The sequence below is a fragment of the Prunus mume genome, linkage group LG1, assembly GCF_029339155.1.
Source record: "Prunus mume cultivar Tortuosa linkage group LG1, ASM2933915v1, whole genome shotgun sequence".
Taxonomy (NCBI): Eukaryota; Viridiplantae; Streptophyta; class Magnoliopsida; order Rosales; family Rosaceae; genus Prunus; species Prunus mume.
Genome location: NC_142698.1, coordinates 24,370,306 through 24,390,186, shown reverse-complemented (window position 1 = coordinate 24,390,186; position 19,881 = coordinate 24,370,306). Strand labels below are relative to the sequence as shown.

The 19,881-nt window shown below is 35.8% G+C and overlaps 3 protein-coding genes across 3 annotated transcripts; 1 reads left to right on the top strand and 2 right to left on the bottom strand.

The window, feature by feature from the left end:
- Positions 1–41: 41 nt before the first annotated feature.
- Positions 42–2,881, bottom strand: LOC103320765 (E3 ubiquitin-protein ligase AIRP2). Its single transcript, XM_089051063.1, has 5 exons — positions 2,567–2,881; positions 1,770–1,920; positions 1,287–1,353; positions 864–1,098; positions 42–394 (listed from the first exon to the last, which is right to left on the bottom strand). Exons 1-5 carry the CDS (start codon positions 2,629–2,631, stop codon positions 184–186), a joined length of 729 nt encoding a protein of 242 aa, XP_088907189.1. The 5' UTR covers positions 2,632–2,881; the 3' UTR covers positions 42–183.
- Positions 2,882–5,882: 3,001 nt separating this feature from the next.
- Positions 5,883–7,862, bottom strand: CPT4 (Undecaprenyl pyrophosphate synthetase family protein). The gene is made up of 3 exons (XM_008222510.3): positions 7,194–7,862; positions 7,008–7,075; positions 5,883–6,452 (listed from the first exon to the last, which is right to left on the bottom strand). The coding sequence occupies exons 1-3, from the start codon at positions 7,635–7,637 to the stop codon at positions 6,005–6,007; spliced, it is 960 nt and encodes a 319-aa protein (XP_008220732.2). The 5' UTR covers positions 7,638–7,862; the 3' UTR covers positions 5,883–6,004.
- Positions 7,863–11,723: 3,861 nt separating this feature from the next.
- DDB2 (damaged DNA binding 2) lies at positions 11,724–16,584 on the top strand. The gene is made up of 11 exons (XM_008222521.3): positions 11,724–12,174; positions 12,260–12,350; positions 12,456–12,583; positions 13,292–13,414; positions 13,549–13,637; positions 13,778–13,898; positions 14,552–14,643; positions 14,936–15,065; positions 15,219–15,467; positions 15,554–15,750; positions 15,908–16,584. Exons 1-11 carry the CDS (start codon positions 11,959–11,961, stop codon positions 16,128–16,130), a joined length of 1,659 nt encoding a protein of 552 aa, XP_008220743.2. The 5' UTR covers positions 11,724–11,958; the 3' UTR covers positions 16,131–16,584.
- Positions 16,585–19,881: the final 3,297 nt, after the last annotated feature.

Sequence of the window (19,881 nt, the reverse complement as noted above, 5' to 3'; positions counted from 1 at the left end):
TTATCATTACATTTCAAAAGGAAAGAACAAAACATATGCTGTTACGCAGAACCAGTTTTTCAAGTTACTCTTAAGGCAATCAAAACTATGGCGAAAGTGCATTTACATTTTAAAAGATTACGAATTACACAATACAATCAGGCTTTTTATCTACAAGTAGTTCCCAAAAGCTGTACATGAGTCTCACCGAACATGAGAATCATAGGGTAGAAATACAGGGTCTGGAACAACAAGAGGCAATCTTTCAACGTACATAAAAAGTCTCTTGCGGTCCTCTCTTAATATTGTGGATAAATCAATAACATCACATTTTTCAGTGTAGATCCAAAGGTCGCCTGAGTTGACTCTTTTGAGGCTATCACGGCAAAAGGGGCACGACTTAGACCGCCCACGCCTGAAACAAACAGCAGAATAACATCAAGTGCCATCCCATATTCAAAATTGGCAAAAACCTTTTTTAACAAGAAAAAAGAAAATACAAAAAACAAGTGATGAAGCTTTTGAAATGCAAATGCCAGCTTTACTCAAAATATCATTCAATTAAGCAAGGTCTAAGTCATCGGCCATTTTAATCTTACAGCTGAGCCAAAAAGGGTAACCAAACAACTTAATGACAGAGAAGGTACAACGGTTTCTGAAAACAATGCTCTTTCCATATATGGGGATAAATGGGCACAGAGAAATGTAATCCACACCTATAAAATTGTTATGACCAAAGGCTTCCACAGAAAACATTAAGCAGAAATCTCTTGCACACAATAGAAAACACGATTTATACACAACAAAATATGTTGTGAAGAATAAGTTGAAAACTATAACGAAGACCAAAAAAGGGGGGGTGGGGGGTGTTGGTTCAAGCTTACCAGTCCCGGTAACATTTCAAACACAATGTATGACTGCAGTTAGGTAACACAACTTTTTTGTCCACCTCCATGCAAATTCCGCACTCTTTTTCTCTTTCGATGTCAACTTCAGAGAGTTTTCCCTTGTCCAACTCCTCCTTTCTTTTGTATCTGACAGTGCAAACCTCTTTCTGCTTCCTATCCTCTAAATCTGTGATGCCTCTTTGAAGTTGCAGCAAAGAAGGAAATATCACACCTGTTCATGAAAAGAAAAACACGTGAACACAAACGACATCCATAAATATCAATGAAGGAAAAAAATATATCCCTTGCCTCCCATCCTTTCCCCCCTCACAGCCTCCCAAGAAGATCTACTTTCAGTATTATGCATGTGCCTACAAATGTTACTACATTGGTAAAGTTCATCTTTACTTCATCACTCACCATAAAATTCTCTAATGCTGGCTTTCCTTTCATAAACTGACATGGTGGTCTTTCCATCGGGATATGTCTGCACAAATCCACCACATTGCCACACCCAAATAAGAAGTCATAATAAACTCACTACATTTTCTGAAGATGGAATCTAATATTAGGCGCATATGATATGAATGAATTAAAAATGATGAAACCTACACAGAAAAAAATGCTCTTTTGCTAACATGTGTTTTTTTAATAATTAAAAATAGAGTAGGGAAGGGAGGAGAATAGAGTGGGAAAAGGTGAGCAAGAGAGGAAGAAATAGACAGCATGTGCTAATCTAAAAACTAAAAACTATTTCAACTTTTTAAATTATCTTTCGCTCGGCTTTCTCATCTCCTTCTCCTCTCTTGGCTCTATATCTCTAATTACAAAAACAAAAACCGAAACGAGCATTGACATAAGCTATAAAACTCAAATTCTTTTATAAAAAAAACAGAAATATACCATATAAATAAGAATTCTGAGCAAACCAAGGGCCCCAGCAAGGTGACAGTCAGTCCACTGGACAAGAAAGAGAAAAAAGTTTGCCGCCGGACAGTAGGATAGTCTCATCTGGAGACGTGCTCCATCTTTCTCCCTTGGATAATCTAAAGCCCTAAACAAAACAATGGCCCAGCAAAGCATTTGATTAACAAGCATTCAACAATTATTATATCACCAAAGTGACATAATTGCACACAATAAATAAAATCTACAGCATTTATACATGGTACAAATCAAGTTATTGCACATTTTGAGTATTTAGTACCAATCTAATGGATTAGGGAAGACCCAATTGCCCAAAATATTGGGTGGCCAGCAGACACTGTCAAAGAAATATAATAACCAAACCAAAAGTGTAGTTACTAGAGTTTAATTATGAGATGTGGCCTCTGCAAAATTGCAATGGCTCTTCTTTTTTCTTTTTCTTTTTTTCTTTTAATGCCAATAACTGTGATTTTCGTAGCACCAGCTCAAGCACAATTTTATTTGTTGATCTTTCCAAATTCATTCACAAGTACCCAAACAGGGGCATTCAACTCAAGCTACTGTAGAGGTTCCCCAATTATAGTTTGGCTTCTTTCAATATTTTTTTTTTCTCTCTCTTCTTGGGTTGGTCCCAAAAACACTAGACGGTTCCAGAAAACAAAAATTACAAAGTTTTAGAGAGCATAAACAAAAAAGTTGGGAATTTTTTTTTTAAAATCCTAAATTTACACAGAGGAGTTGATAGCTGAATAAAGAAAAATACGGAGACTTACACAGTATTGGCGTGCTGAATATCAGCTTCAAGCGCTTTAAGAGAGTCCTTGAACGATTTTCCCATGGCCGGCACTTTCCGGGAAAAAAAATTCCCGTTCACCGAACAGAAAAACAGAGAAAAAAACAGTTTTAAAAAACCCTAAAGTCTCAACCTTTATCCAAAACCAGAGACGAGCTCAGACCACCACTGCACTGTAAGCTCCAACTCCTTAAACAAACGAAGGGGCTGATTTTTAAATTCTTTATCATCTAATACGGATTATGAATTTATGATTCTCTCTCCTGAGAAGACTTTGCCTTTGCCTGTGCAGTGGCGAATAATCATAAGGCACGTGGTTTTATGGGGAGAGATGAAAATTTGAAGTGGTTTAGTGTCGTAACGTGGCAGGATTTAATTGGTGGTTTGAGAAACTTGCAGTGAACACAGTAAAGGGAGCCAAAACCAGTAGGCGCAGCGGGTGGGGGATTTGACAAAACTACGAAAAAAAGGACGATTTGTCCAAGGCCAACCATGACGTGTAATTTATTAATTATGATTAGCTTGATGACTTTTATATGATTAATACGTCTTAAGGGATAATGAAATGTTAAAACTGATTTACCATTGGCTAGTATAGTGATTTGGAGCAGTTGCTTTTTCAAAAAATGTCTTGGTTCAAGTCCTAATATGTATTACGTGTGTGAATTTAATATATTATCGTCTCTCTTCATAAGAATAGAAAAACTACTCAAAAAATTTAAATTTAAAAAAAAAAAAAACTCATTTTCAGTTTCTATATAAGTAATTATGGTGTATAGCTGGATTTTGGATAAGGGATATACATGTCACCTTGTCCTTCCTTTACTGGCCCACATTGAATAATTGAGAGAGATCACTACCATTATTACATATATTTGGTGGATAAACAAGAAGCCGTATAAAGTTTTATTAACTTTACAACAACAACAAAAACCATTATAAAGACAGAAAGAAAAAAAAAAGATTCTTTAGCATTTCTTTAAAAACAAAATAATTATACAACTCACTTTTCTAATAAGGGAATGTTAGGAACCTTCTCTCTTTTTCTTATGCTAAGAGTCACTTTCTTTACGCTTAAAATAATGTCGTTAATGCATAACTTTTGATTTCCAAAGTTACCCTTATTGAATGTATTAACTTTCTTTTGAATTACTATTAAAAATAATAATAAATGTTATTTAAAAATATATATGTGTATACATATATATATCTAATCATTTAACAAACACAAAATTTTGACAATTTGAATTTCCAAAACATTAGTGGATAACGCTTTTGTAGTTTGGTAGCATATCAAATTTTGAATGATATAAAATACCCCCCTCAGTTCCTTTAAAAAAATACGAAGTTCAATTTAAAAAATCAGTTTTAGGATATTAATAATTAAAACATTAAGAAGGAAATATGAAAGCATTGAAAAAACAACCCGGCCACAAGGGGCGGAGGAAAATGTTACGTAGTGGTGAGTGGCTGGCAAGAGAGGCAACATATTTTGAAAGATGGAGATGGAGCGTACAGCTGGGGCTGGTGGGTAAAACAAAATATTATTTTATTAATTTCAATTTTTATTTTTCAATTTGTAAAAAAATTTAGATAAATTAAAGGTAATATGAAAGTCAATATATTCAATACGGATAATCTTGAAAAACAAAAACTACGTATTAATGACATTATTTTAGTATAAAGAAGGCAACACATGGCAGGAGGAGAAGGGATGAAGTCTAAAAAAAAATATTAAAGATAAGGTTGGTAGCATTCTCAAAAAAGAAAGAGAATTTCTGTCCCATGAGTTTCACCGTTCCTCACTTGAAAAGTCTCCAATTTTGGGAAGAAATAAAAACTATCTTTATTGGTGAGGTCAAGATTTCGACAGCAACAATAAAATATGGCCCATCTCTGAAAAGTAGTTTTCCTTTGAACACATGCTCAATTTAGTATTTGGGGCCGCTTGTTGTGACATCCAACCTTCAACCACAAATCAGTCGTGGATTGAAGAATTGAGATAAGCCTGCAATTTGCCAGGACATGACCAAAACCAAATCAGTTCTTCACTTGAAGAACTTTGGATATGCCTAAACCAAGGCAAAATAAATGTTTAATTAACCATCAATATACCTAACCCATGCCAGGCTTTGGATATGCCTAAACCAAGGCAAAATGAATGTTTAATTAACCATCAATATACCTAACCCATGCCAGGCAAAAGGAATCAAATAGAAAGTCAACAACTAACTCTAATATATTATTAACATCCCACCTAATTTGGGGCTGCTATCGACCACATTATTGTTCAAATTTTAAACTTCCAATTCATTTTTCTCATTATTCTTTTCCATTTTCTAAATCTTCGTCTCGGATAAGGTTGCCATATTTGAGTAAATGTTTTGGCCAAATCTAGCGGCCATCAGATTCAGTCATATGACTACAAACCATCATCAACAGATGAAGGCATAATCAAGAGCCAAATACCTTGGAGCAGAACTAACCTTGTTCTTGTTCATGATCTGCATTCTGCCCTGAAAACATGGTTGTGCAAAACCTAGCTAAATGCATCAGCGCAAAGACTGCAGCAATAGAAAACCATGAAACACTCAAGTAGGATGAAGTTGAACCTAAATGACTGCACAGTGTGGGGCAATATAATCCCATGTATACCATACTCAGGACAGGAACCTCCACGGCATTATGCATGAGCTGCTCCTATTCAAAGGCGCCATGCTGATTACATATCCATGCTCCGGTCTGGATAATAGAGAACACAACTTCCTTCAGAATAAACACTCATCAGGGGACCTGCACTATGCAACCGGTAAGCCCAACTGTTCAAATTAGAATGTATCTCTCTTGTGAACAAAGATAGACTAGCACCTGTTTTGCAATCAATCCAACAGGAAGCACACAAGTTTGCTTTAATGTGAAGCAAAAATTACATTTAAAACTTAAGATTAAGTAAAATGGACAAGAAAGGAATAGCGAGTACAGAAAACTGTCACTGAGCTTTCTCTTACCATTGAATGAGAGATATTGCTTCACATATGCTTATTGCCCCCGCAGTTAAATATGCCTTCGTGCTATCAGCTATGTAAATGGACAAGCCAGGGTAAAATTAATAAAACCCTTATTGCAGAAGTGCCTGCAAATCTAAATTAATCAGATGAGAGTGAAGAAATGCAGAAATAATGAAATTACAGAGCATGAACAATTGATTCTTCGACAAAGATGGCAATGATATACCAAGCATCTAGGCACACGGACATGATATGTGTATGCATAAATATTTTATGCAAGTCCGGATGTAGGGGACAGAAGAAATTAGATGCATAAATACTATTCATTACATTTACATCCAGTACTTGATGCTGATATGTACAAGCTTTCAGCAAAAAATGTACGATTTAAATTCATGACTTTTGATCACTTATAAATCTCTTCCACCATAACGCCTCTGCCGCTGCTGAAAGGAAATCAAGGCCTCAACAAACTCAGCTTTCCCAAAATCAGGCCAAAGAGCTGATACGAAGAAAAATTCCGTGTAAGCCAACTGCCACAACAAGAAGTTGCTGACTCTGAGTTCTCCACTGGTTCTTATCAGTAGATCAGGGTATGGATACTCAGTACAGTTAGTTTCCAGTTCTTGTTCAATGAGGCTTTCATTGACGTCGTCAACTTGAATAAGGCCATCTTTCACCTTCTGAGAAATACTTTTACATGCTTGCACAATATCGTACTTTCCACTGTAGCTCACTGCTACAATCAGGTGGAGTCTAAAGTTGCCTTTCGTTCTATCCTCTGCATCACTTATCAATTTCTGTAAAGAGTTAGGGAGCTTTGACAAATCCCCAAGGACCGAAATTCGAATACCATCCCTGTCAAAACAAAAAGGTAATGATCAGATGTTTTGCAATAACATTGACATTGAGTCTGATGAGAGACAAAAAGAAAGAAAATATAATATTCACATCCCACAACAACCACTCATCAAAATCTGAAACAATTCTTTCCTTGCTGGCCAATTTTCAGAAAATATTTCCATCAACTATTAACACCTACACCCGGAAAATATACAAATAGAGGCACCAGAACCAGTTCGAATGAGGAGTTTTAGGTTACAATTTACCATGTAGAAACGCACCACTGACCAAAGTAAATGCGCAAAAGAAGTCTATAGAGCTAATACTTACAACTGGCTGCAATCCCCTAGGAAGTAAAAATGGTTTCGAAACTCTTTAGGGAGCCATGTCCTCCTCTGTGGTTGAATAACTGACCACAAATGGCACAAACTTTCCAATTCCACCACAACCCAACAAAACTATGCAGATTGCTCTTCCACATAAGAGAAAAAAATTCCCTTTACAACATACAAGAGCAGAAATATAAAGAATTTAAACAAGCAACAATTAATTTGAACATAAATGTGCTACCTTGCAAAACTGTCGATTTCTGAGCTTGTCATCTTCTCGAACAAATTCATCAAAAAATCAACCTCCACCTACACTATAACCAAACCAAATCATTACACAGTTCCACAAAAACTTTTTATTATAATCATTTTTTCGGCTTTTTCGAACTATAGAAAGTACTCTTTTTTTCGCTCTTGGACGACTGACCTGGGGCCGAACCCAATTATCATACGAAAACGCAAAAACAGTAAGAACCCTAATCCCCCATTTCCAGCACAGCTCAACTAGCTCTCTCAACGACCGAGCACCAGCCTCGTGACCCGACCCAGCCGGCAACCCTCTCCGCCTCTCCCACCTCACGTTACCGTCCATGATCACCGCCACGTGCCTCGGCATCAGCTCTCGCTGGAGACCGGCCGGCAACGGCTCGCCGTCTGGCGGGAAGTCTGCTCGAGGGGCAAATCGGTTATTTGATAACTCTCTGTCCTCTTCCTTGAGAACCACGCCAGCTGTGGTTGCGCGAGGAAGAGAGAATGAGCTTGAGCGGCGTGGAAGTGATTGGACTGTGGGTGTTTGGAAGCGCGAGGGTCTGGGTTTGAAGGGAGTGATCAGAGCATTCTCGAATGAAATAGGGAAGCGTAGTGAAAGCATTATCTGGGTTAGGGATTTGATTTAAACTGTGAAGTTCATGCTCTGCTGCTGCTGCTTCGGCTATGTAGGTCGGCGCCGCAGTGGCTTTGACAGTTCAGGCCTTAGAGACATTCGTGCATGGGTCTGGGCACGGATCGGTTCGAAACAGTATAAGGCTATTCCATTAGAGCATTTCCAGCAAGCAGGCTGGGGGGAGGGCTGGGGGGGGGCTGGGGGAAAATGCTGTTTCCAGCAACACAAAGCTGCCAGGGCAAGGAGTGGGGCCCAGCTACCTGGGCTGGCCCGAAGGGGAGGCTGGCCCGAGCGCCAGCCCGGGCAATCTGACATCAGCGCGCTACAGTGCTTTTGTCCAATAAAAATGAAAAAAATCGAAAAAAATACCCAAAAAATACTGAAATTTTTTACTCTTCACTTTTAACACCAGCAGCCAATATTTTTGTAATAAAAAATTGAAAAAAATACCAAAAAATTACTTCTTTTTATTTATTTTTTTCTCTCTATACCTTATTTCCATTTTCAACATTTAAGTAAATGTCTTTGTCCTTTTACTTTTATTTATTTTTATATTACTCCATTTACTTAAGTTTACAATGTAAATAAGGAAGTACCCCCCATTTGGATTCAAATAAAAATACTAGAAAATCAAATTCCCACCAAATCAAAATATGAAAAATCATTTTTAGTGCAAAATACGATTTAGGCTAAAAATGATGGCTAATTAAGTCAATATATACTTCATATTAAAATCCCATAAAATCAAGTTTTCTTATTTGATGTGTAAGGAATAAAAGCAAAAATTTTCTTGAGAAAATGATTATTTTGAAAAACCATTTTTCATACTTAGTCAATATTGCACCTCCACTAAAAATCTTGAGAAAATGATTTTTCATACGTAGGAACCCAAAAATCTTATCCGAAAATATTATACAAATTAATTGTTGAAGTAAACAAAGTTGTGAAAAAAACAAAAAATGAATAGTATTTGCCATGGCAAGCCTTGCATTGCTGGAAACACAATTTTTTGCCCTAGAGCCACTATTCACGTGAATAGTACACGCCTAGGGCTGTGGAAGTGCTCTTAACCAAATCAAAGAATTTAGTAGACCATTTTCTCTAAACCAAACCAAATACTTCAGTAGACTCGGATCTTAACCTAATATTCAGTTCAAATTGACCGGTACACTAATAGTACCGTAATAAAAATATACTAATAAAAATACAATTTATAATACTTTCACATAACATAAGTTCTTGAACAAATACACCAAATTATCCTTGTAAAATATAAAAATCCAATAGTCTAATTTATCCAAGTATGAAATCAAATAACTTAGTAACTATATCATTCAATATGTACTCAAGATGTATTAGGAGCCACTTGTGTTTGTTGTTTGAACCTTTGAGTGTTCTTTTTATTAAATTTTCTACATTTATGTAAATGATTTTGACATTTGTTCTGCATGGGGTTCTTTAGTTTTTCATATTGAATTCAACCATATAAAGAACATAGAATTTGGATCAACAGTTGGAAAGTTCTAGATAAAAAAAAAGGACAAAGGTCGAAACTGGAAAACATAGGAAATTCATAAATTCCTCTATGACCAAAAAGTGTTATAGTACTTGGGTAAGTGATACAATGGTGATAAAGAAGTGATACAGTGGTGATAAAGCAATGATAAAATGATGATAAAACAATGATACAATGGTGAGAAAGAAATAATATAGTTGTGATAAAGGAGTGATATAAAATGCTGATTGTATTTACCTTTGGTTTTTTGTTTTGTATTTAAATTATAAAATAAGTATAAAATATCGGATCGGTACGAGTTTCTGTCGAGTTAGGAATTTTGTTTCCGTTAACCAAACCAAACATTTCGGTACGGATCGAACCGGAATAATTAAAATTAAAAAATAATTATTTAACCAAATCACACCAAATCGTCGGTACGCAAATAATTCAGATGAGATGCCCACCCCTACCCGTGCTCATATTCAAAAGCCATAATGGGAGCCAATAATATATGACTACCACAGAGACATGGCAGACACATTTGAAATTGACACTATAAATCGAAAATATTTGGTGTGACACAAACCTGTAGGTGGATCAATCCAGCTGAACCAATCTAACCAACTGATTTGAGTGCCCTGTTTGATTCAGTATTAAAAAGTTCATTTCAATTTAGTACCTTGAATTTTCAATATGTTTATTATTGCACTATCAATTTTAACAATTATGTACTTTAATATTATTAACTTTTTGCAATTTGATTTCGCCATTAATTTAACCATCAAAAATTTCATGAATTGGCTACGTGAGTCATGATAGGCCTGGTTTTGCCTATTCACTTCTTTTGATGCCATCTGAAAGGTATTTCGGACAATTGATGTCTTCTTGCCCAAACCCATATGACACAAAAAAATCCCACCGAACTCATTTGACATCAATTGCATGAAAATACCCTTCAATTGACATTGAAAGAAGCGAATAGGTGGGACACAAGCTTGTCACGTAGGCGATTAACCAAAATTTTGCTGGTGAAGTTAACGCTGGAATCAAATTGCAAAAATTTAATAAGATTATAATACATAATTGTTAAAATTGAGAGTGCATGGGCAAACATGTCTTAAGAGTGAATGCATGAGGTACTAAATTGAAATTAACCTCATTTAAATTACAAACAAAGTTAAACAATTAAAAATCGAATCATATCGGAATGATTTGGTTTGGTTGTAGTTTTGAATTTTGTAAATCAGCCTAACTCAAATTTGATTGGGCACTCATTTATGCTAAAGTTCAACCTTAAAACATGTGGTTTTGAACACAAGTGATAATCTAAATTATAAGGCCTCGTTTGGCTCATAGAAAAGATTTGATGGAAAATAAATTTTCATGTCTTTCCCAAAGGATGGAAAATGGAAGATTAATTTTTCATGTTTGGTAATCGTGGGAAAGTAACCAGGAAATACCACTTTATTTCATTTCACATGTTTGGGTTGTGTGTAAATGTAAATTCCAATTATACCCATATGAAATTAAATAACAAAAAAATGCATTTAATGTTATATTGTAATTCTAAATTGTTAATAGGGACAAAATGGTCATGAAAAATGTGCATTTAATATTAGCTCATTTTCCCAAACTTTCTCATGAGGAGGAAAACAATACCCAATAGGGGAGGATTTCTCCATACTTTCCCATCTACCAAGCAACCATTTCCTATGTTTGGACTTACTAACAATGAGAAAGCAATTAATTTTCCATCCCCAAGCGTCATTTCCCATAAACCAAATGGAGCCTAAGGGGAGGAGAATTTCTTACACACGCACCACAAAGATGTCATGCCGGTTCGAACTTGAGATCAATGACTGCAAGTCAAGATCCTTTTCCACTTACCTAGACCCTATTAGCACTTTAGAACATACGGTTAAACAAATTAGCGAAATTCACTATTAAGTCAAAATTAATATCGATATTATCTTAAATTAAACCATAAAAATTCAATACATTATATATGGCCCAATTTTCCCATTTATATGTAACTCGGAAAGCCTCAGTACAATTAATATTGAATCACTTTACTCTTACTTCATAATCATAACTTGTATCAAAACTTGTGTCCTAACACTTGAAGACTAAAATTTGATATAGGGAAGCTTGAAATTAGTTTATGAATACCTTAATTTGGTGTACGATAATTTTGAATCGAGAAATTAGATTCCGGGGAAAATCTTATTATTTCCAAACACAAAAATAGTTGACAAATCTCATCGAAAAAATAGTTTGACAAAACATGGAAAACGACAGTCCCTCAATCCCCTTGTCCTCTCTTGTCAATTTGTTCCTCCTTTTATTTCGACCTTTTCGGGCATTCGTGTCCTAAGGACTTTGTTTTGTAATTTCTTTTTCCGCATAAAAAAAAAAAAAAAAAGACGGTCTCTCGATCCCCTGGTATGACATGACAGTACACTTGCGAACAAACCAAGCGGCAGATAGTGAGACACGTCTTCTCCCGCCACGCTCTAATTCTGTAAGTTCGGATATACCCTTATATTTTAATACAATTTCCATATCATTCTCCTGCCTGGTTGTGTCTGTTCGAAAGTGTAAAAGCTTTCAAAACTAGAGACGCCAATATCAAAATATGGAGGATACTTTGGTAAATTCAACTCTCTCCCGTCTCTCGAAATTAAAGGTCGGCTTCTGTCCCTTTGCTTCGCCCCCAACTTCTCTCTCTCTCTCTCTCTCTCAATACTCTCTGTTCCAGTGCTTGCTCCTCTGGTCCCCTTTTTTCCACCCCAGTATCCTTAACTTCCGAAAATGCCCCCACAAACTAGAAGAATGGCGTTCCCGAAGGTGGTCATTGAGAGAGAAACGGACTCTGAGCAAAGCTCATCCGAAGAAGACGAAGCAGACGTAGAACAAGAGGAAGAGGAGGTGTTGGAGAGCGAAAATGAAGGGAAAGTCGAAGAGGCTTTGGATGAAAAGAAGAAAGGGAAAGCACCCATTACGATTAGTCTGAAGAAAGTTTGCAAAGTAAGGTCCTTTAACATTTTCTACTTCCGTATTGGGTTTTGGGGTTTTGGGTTTGTTTTGAATTTTTTTTTGGTGGTTCATGTAGGTGTGCAAAAAGCCTGGACATGAAGCTGGTTTCAAAGGGGCTACTTACATTGATTGCCCAATGAAACCTTGCTTTCTTTGTAAAATGCCTGGTAATAACTGCTAGAAATTTGTTACTTTATTGGGCTGGTCTTTTTTTTTCTTCCTCTTTTAAAGTTGAATTCTTTGAATTTCTATGTGGGTTTTGTGAATTAAAGGCCACACTACAGTGGCATGCCCACACCGAGTGGCTACTGAGTATGGGGTCGTCCCAGCACCCCATAAAAGTACCCGGAACGCGTTGGAGTATATGTTTGAACGCCAGATTAGACCTCGTGTTCCTCCAGTAAGCCTCAAGTCAACTATCTGCTTGTGTTTTGTGTTAGCTGAGATTTTATTGGTTTTGTAGTTGCAGCATATGGATATGATCCGGAAACTGTGTAGTTTTAATTTTGTTGGATACTGCTTGTCTCTAAATGCAATTGGTGTTACTAGCACGGTTGAATTCATGACAAGGAACTCTTGGTGCTTTCTTATTGGTTTCACTTGCGAAATTATTACTATCATGTGAATCAAACGCAAGTGAGCATGTAATGTTTTGGTGATATTATGTTTTTGCATTTGTTTTCATGGAAACTAATTGTATGGCAAAGTTTGTATAATTTAACACTATAGTTAATTATTCGATTTTGGTGCTTGGTTATTGAAATTTGATGATCTCCCCCCCCACCACCCCCACCCCCCTTCCCTCCTTAGTATATTTAACTTTTTCTTGCAACTTGAAGTGGTTGTTATCTCTGTATTGCCCCTAGTTTCCTGGTTTCTTGGCATTGTTTCTGTGTATAAAATTTATGCATTTAGAGATTAAATTCCAAGATGAGTAATTTTGTTCTTCACTTTGTTATTGTTATAGATCCTTGATGTATTTCAGGATCCTCATAAGTTCTACCATTGATTTGTATATATTTTATTTCTGGGATACTATACCGTCTTGTTTTGGACATTCTCTGTTTCCATTGGTATATTTGTTATAGTTTCTATTTTCTTCTGATAGATCAAGCCAGCATATGTAATCCCAGATCAAGTAAGTTGTGCGGTTATCAGATATCACAGTAGACGGGTAACTAGCTTGGAGTTCCATCCAACAAAAAATAACATTCTTTTATCTGGGGATAAGGTAAGTCTCGCATATAGTTTTCATTGTGACTTGATTTAGGTTTATTTTACTCAAGAGTGTGATTGGTTGATGATGGTTAACCCTGGCACTCCCTCCCTCTATCTCTCTGTCCTTCCTCTTGCTTTGTTGTAAAGAAAGGACAACTTGGAGTCTGGGATTTTGTCAAAGTACACGAAAAGATTGTTTATGGAAATGTACACTCATGTATACTCAACAACATGAAGTGAGTTCTCTACCTGGATATGAATTTATATATGCACATTTGTAAATGTAGAATATCTGTTTGCATGCACATGCATATACTAATTTATGTTGATTTTATTGTTTACTTATTCAAAAATTTCTGCATTAAACTTCTTGCAGGTTTAAACCTGCAAGTGATGATACAGTCTATGCTGCATCCTCAGATGGAACTATTAGTTGCACTGATTTGGAGACTGGAATTTCAGTATCTCTGATGAACCTTAACCCTGATGGATGGCAGGTAATCATTTTTTACTCTTTTCTCGCTGTTAATGATGTACGTCAAGGAGGAGCGTCTGAGCTTCAATAACCTGGTGTTTTTTGAAATCTAAAGAAGTTTGAAGGATGCCTACCGTAGTTAATAGTTTCGATATACATACATAACTTTGTTTTCTCGAGTTGTCGCATCCTTGTGTCTGTTGACTGATTTGAAAAGTTTGTTGTACCAATGTTCATCTTAGTGCTTAACTACCTTAGCTGCAATGATCATGCCCATATGTAAATGTTTTTTTTTTGGGCTAATTGTTTGTTACTTCGAGGTTGATATTTGATGATTGTTGAGTCTATTGCTCAATTGGATAAATTTCTTGTACATGTACAAATGTTGATGCTAGTATTTGCTATTATTATTGTTATTGTTATTATTGTTATTATCGTTATTATAATTATAATAATAATTATTATTATTTAGGAGTAGTAGTAGGAGTAATATCATTATTTTTATTATTATCAGTATTGCGACAGCTTATTTTTCTTATACAGACTACAAGGATAATAGAAAATATTGAGGTCTAGCTTGTGTTTGGTGAACATAGGAGGAAGACTAACTTATTTTTGCACCAATTTTTTCAATTTAATTTGGTAGAATGAGTTATATATGTGATCTGCCTGTAGGGCCGAAACAGCTGGAGGATGCTTTATGGCATGGATATCAATGCAGAAAAAGGTGCTGTGCTTGTTGCTGATAACTTCGGTTTTCTGTACTTGTAAGTACTGTTTTTGTTTATCTTATGTTCTTAATTAAGATAAAGAGATATACAATCACATAATAAAGAGAAAGCAACCAATGAACTGTTTAGTTCGTTGGTACAGCGATCCATCGTTTAACATGTATTTCCATTCTTTCCCCATCCTGTCTGAAGTTGTAGTTTTTTGTCCAGCAACCATAATAGTTATATTCGTTCCATAGATCATTTGGTAAGATATGAGGTGCTTCCTTTGCTTTCTTCTGGGGGTTGGTTGATATATTGTTTGGTTATTGATTTATTTTATGGTTAGGGTTGATACTCGCTCTAATGACCCAACTGGGAAGCCAATTTTGATCCATAAGAAAGGTAGCAAAGTTGTTGGACTCCACTGCAATCCTGTTCAACCAGACCTTCTCCTGAGTTGCGGAAATGATCACTTTGTAAGCTTGTTGATTGAATTAATTATTTGAATTATTTATGGTCTTCTTGGTTGTCTGGCTTTCTCTTCAGCCTAAATACATGCGTTTCCTGTCTGTTTTCTCCCATATGGTAAAATATGTTAGACTTAAAGTGACATGGTTTCTACTCCTTAGGCTCGAATATGGGACATTCGTCGAATCGAAGCTGGTTCTTCCATTTATGACCTTGCGCACAGCCGTGTTGTTAACTCTGCATATTTTTCTCCAGTGTCTGGCAGCAAAATTCTTAGCACTTCACAGGACAACCGTCTTCGTATATGGGACTCCATATTTGGCAATATGGATTCACCAAGCCGAGAGATTGTACACAGTCATGACTTTAATCGCCATCTGACTGCTTTCAAAGCTGAATGGGATCCAAGGGTGCATATTTCGGCTTGAATTATTTTTCTTTTGCCCTAAGTTCTTTTGTTTCATGTTTTGGAGATCTAATATGCCTTTTGGTTCAGGACTCGTCAGAGTCCCTTGCAGTTATTGGTCGTTATATAAGTGAGAACTATGACGGAGCTGCCTTGCATCCCATTGATTTTATAGATGTCAGCACAGGACAACTAGTTGCTGAGGTCATGGATCCAAACATCACTACAATCAGTCCAGTGAATAAGCTACATCCGCGTGATGATGTTTTGGCATCTGGTAGTTCAAGGTCTGAGCACTGTTACGCTCGTCACTAATATAACTTGGAGTTTGTTCAGTATGACAACCAAGGATCTTTCTTTTATGGTCGTATAGGAAATTAGTTTCTGTTAAAATGTAGATTACCAAACTTGGAATTCCCTACAGTAACCATGTTACTTGTTCAGGTCACTTTTCATTTGGAAGCCGAAGGAGAAGTGCGAGCCGGTGGAACAGAAGGATGAAGGGAAGATTGTTATTTGTGCTGGAGCTGAGAAGAAGCGGAACCGGAAGCTTGGGGACGGAAGTGATGATTCTGATGATGACAAGTTCTGCCCCAAGGGCAAGAATTTAAAGTCCAAAAAATCTGCTTTGAAATCAAGTCAATATACTATTAAGGTTAAACGCTGATCTCACAAGAACATAGTATGATATCTAATGGTGCAGAAATTTTGTTTTTGAGGTGGTGTTGAGGTTTTTCATCCGCCAAGCCTGTACAGATATACCAACGTGTTCACCCCCCTAGTGTTTCGTTGACATAGCATTACTAGTGTTTTAACATCTCACTGCTTTTGTAAACACCTTAGAAGGTGAATGACTGAGAGAAGTTCTTTTGTCCATGAAGGTCTTATGTGACCCTCTCTCACGGTCAGGTGGATCATGTTTGCGGGTCCCACCTTACTGTGAGAGGGGGCCGTAGGACATGTCCCATGCAAGATGTTTTCTTTCGGGAGGACCTACAATATATATTGTTGTATTGTGTTGCTGCGCTAGATCCTTTTGCATTGTGGCAAGCAAACCAAGAACTGCTAAATTGGCTGGTTTTTCTTCAAATAGAAAAAAAGGGTCATCTTTTGACTGGTGATATTGATGGTTTAGCTTTTAAAATGCTGCAAAAATTTCCATTGGCTTTTTAACTCTTGCTTACTACTTATTGGTGGTACCCAAAGAAAGCATTAAAAAAATGCAAAAATGATAAGATACCTTCAGTTTAAAAAAATGAAAATGACTATATGTTGATGATGTTCAAAAATAATGTTTTAGAACAATGGAGTGTTAGTTGAATTGGCCAATGCTTTTGGTTTGATCCCAAGTGGTACTGAGTTCGAACTCCCATGGTACATGCGTGTGTGAGTTTTTCTCCTCCTCTTCCTAAAAAGAAAATTACAAAATAAACAATAGAATGCCCTTGTAATTAATTTACTATTTATCATGCATTTATCTAAGATATTATCATCTTCAATAATATCATAGAGTTCTAGTTGATGTTAATGAAAAAGAAAAACCACATTTTGAATTAACATATGTAGGGGAGAAAGACGAAAGTCAAATCTTGACGTGTAATATATGTAGTTTTCATTCTTAGTAGAAAAATATGACATAATGAGGTGTGTGTTGGATCGATTGAGATTTTTAGTGTGTTCTCAAGTGATTTTGGATTTAAGTCCCTATGAATGTGTGTGTGAGTTTTCTCCCCTCCCCGTTCCTAACTTTGACCCCCCCAAAAAAAAAAATGCTTGAAATAACATGTATACGCTTGTATTTAATCAAATCATAACTTGTCTAAATTTATTATTTTGATTGGTTTAATGCATCATTTGGGTGGGGGAATTTGAAATGCTAAATTTACTACATAAACAACTACATTTGCAAAAATACATGATAGTCGAACAATTGGCAAAAAATCCTAGCCACACCCTAGTCTACTTTCTCCTTGCCGACAACCAACCGCAAGGAAGTTAAGGGAGGGAGGTGGCCATTGCCCCTTCTCCCCTCCGCCCCTCCGCACATCTTCCCATTCCCTGTTTGTTTTGTTTGGTTGTTTTTGCTGTTTTCTAGGTGATTGATATTGTCTTTGTCTCGGCAGCGGCAATAATAGTGACGTTGGATTGGGTCTCTCTTTGGGAGAGTTGTGATTCCTAATGGCTGATGTTTTGTCTTTATTTTAACGGGGGTGGTAGCAGCGACCCTGATAGTAGTTGTTGGGATGTGGTGCTCTTCTCTACTTTGCGCCGACCAAAGAATTATGCTTGGTCATAGGAGGTTTTCTTTGTCAGGTTCTGAGTTGAAGTGTAGCGCTTCACATGGGTCCTTTTACTGTTATTTATGTGTTCCCCCTTCTCGTTCTCTCATACTTTTTGCTATCGTATGCCTTGCAGTTTGTGTGGGTGTCAAAGGACTATGATTTTGTTCGTAGAAGGCTTCTATTGACAGTTGGGATGTTCTGCAGTCCTCTCATGTGGGTTTAATATTTAGGGTTTATGCAGTCTTCTTATGTGAGTCTACTGTGTTGGTCTCCAGTTGCGGTTCTCGTCGAATGTCTTTTTGTTAATTTTCGTTTTTGTTCTTTTCTTGGCCTTCAACCTCACCAATTTGAAGAGTAAAGGCTACCCAAATGAGGAATTGAGTGGGCAAGAGAAGATTAGAACTACCCAAGAACAAAAGAACTCAAAATTGGTCTTTTGGAAACTGCATTGCAGTTTTCATTTAATTACAATTTGATTTTTTGTTCTTTCATTGGCCTTCAACCTCACCAATTTAATTACAATTTGATTTGTGTTCTTTCCTTGCTTTTTTTTTTTAAATAACATAGTTGATATCTACATTGTATTTTTGTTGAAGTTTCTATTTTTATTTGCAGTTTTTGTGTGAATATGTGTTGAAATGATTTTTTTTTTAAATTTTAAAAACTGGTGATTGTTGATATAAATATTGTATAACTGAATAAATATTACAAAATCAAGTTTGCTGTAGTTATTTGTGAGTGAGCCTTCCTTATTTGAGGGTTGAGGTTCAAGTCCCTTCAATGACACAATTTTTTTTTCAAAGGTGAATAAAGGGCAACGGAGTTGGTCCCTTGCATACTGTGGCAGGTGGCCGTGGCGGGAGTCCAATGGTGGCCAGCGGAGGGAGTCCAGCGGTGATGGCGATTGACTAGATATGGACATGTGGCATAGTATTTTTGCCTTAGAATGAGTGGCATTGTGTGTAATTTTGATATTTTTGTAAAATTAGGTGCTACATTTTGGTTTTGGCTTTATGCTAATTAGATATATCTTCCAAATTAGTAAACTATATTGTGTTTTAAAACTAAAGCTCCTTTTTTTATTTTAATAAGGAAAACCAAATTTTTATATATAAAATCCTATGACTAGGATACAACTCAACAAGTTACATAATCTAGCTTAAAATCTGATTTATTATACTTTTTATATCCCTATAATAGCCCCACTTAAAGTTTGAGTTGTCTTTGCTTTTTTTTTTTTTTTTTTGTGTGTCTCCATTCATTGCAACTTAATTGCCATTAATGTCCATTTCATTAAGTTCAAATGGTGCTTTAAATTTAGGGATTTGCTTGGGTAAATTTTTTTCTCTTTTTAATCAAATTTAAAAGTCAAGTTTTTTCTTCTTTTAATCATTTTTTTATTTGTATAAAAAAAAGTTTAGGGTAAAGGAGGCTATCCCATCCCAAATCCAGAGCATATCAAATTTAGATTGGCTTAGGGATTTGCTTTAAAAAAGGTATCTAATAGATTAATGTATACTTATTATTTTTTGTGAACAATAATATATCTATAATATTGGTTCTGGAAAACTAATGTACTTGATGGCAAAAGGATTAAAAAAAAAAATTGGAAAAAAAAAAAACACTAAGGTACCTGTGTTATCGACTGTATTGGTTTTGGAAAATTAATGTACCTATTACTTGTTTTATGAAAGTAATTTAATAATCCATTTATTGTTTTTTTTTTATGAAAAAAAATTTACCTCCTCCTTGTAACCAAAAAAATAAAAAAATTTACCTAGTATAAAGTTTCTTATTATTCAAATAATTTCATATTATGCAATAATATAACTCGTAATTTACCTATTACGAAATACTACCCATATTTTATATATTTATAGGTTACAAATAATAATGTACCTATAATCATATTGTAGATATATTAAAACTAGCACATTTATAGGTATATTATAAAAATAATTTACTTATCCGGTATGGGGTATATACAAGATAGGTAAATTGTCATCCTTTAAAGGTGAGTAAATTTGTAGGTATACTGTGGGTAAATGTCACCTGTACACATGGAAAGGCTTTAGAAGGATAATTTGAATTAATTAAGATTTGGATTGGTGGAAACTTAATTCCTAAAATTGAGGA

What these genes read in the sequence shown, in the direction of transcription:
- LOC103320765 (XM_089051063.1), bottom strand. Translation starts at nt 2,631, where the DNA reads ATGGGAAAATCGTTCAAGGACTCTCTTAAAGCGCTTGAAGCTGATATT. An exon ending in ATTCAGCACGCCAATACTGT is followed by an intron (nt 1,921 to 2,566) that starts GTAAGTCTCCGT and finishes TGTTTTGTTTAG; the next exon opens with GGCTTTAGATTATCCAAGGG. An exon ending in TTGAAATGTTACCGGGACTG is followed by an intron (nt 395 to 863) that starts GTAAGCTTGAAC and finishes TGTTTGTTTCAG; the next exon opens with GCGTGGGCGGTCTAAGTCGT.
- CPT4 (XM_008222510.3), bottom strand. Translation starts at nt 7,637, where the DNA reads ATGCTTTCACTACGCTTCCCTATTTCATTCGAGAATGCTCTGATCACT. An exon ending in ATAATTGGGTTCGGCCCCAG is followed by an intron (nt 7,076 to 7,193) that starts GTCAGTCGTCCA and finishes GTTATAGTGTAG; the next exon opens with GTGGAGGTTGATTTTTTGAT. An exon ending in GAAATCGACAGTTTTGCAAG is followed by an intron (nt 6,453 to 7,007) that starts GTAGCACATTTA and finishes TTGTTTTGACAG; the next exon opens with GGATGGTATTCGAATTTCGG.
- DDB2 (XM_008222521.3), top strand. Translation starts at nt 11,959, where the DNA reads ATGCCCCCACAAACTAGAAGAATGGCGTTCCCGAAGGTGGTCATTGAG. An exon ending in TGTATACTCAACAACATGAA is followed by an intron (nt 13,638 to 13,777) that starts GTGAGTTCTCTA and finishes AACTTCTTGCAG; the next exon opens with GTTTAAACCTGCAAGTGATG. An exon ending in AACTTCGGTTTTCTGTACTT is followed by an intron (nt 14,644 to 14,935) that starts GTAAGTACTGTT and finishes TTTTATGGTTAG; the next exon opens with GGTTGATACTCGCTCTAATG.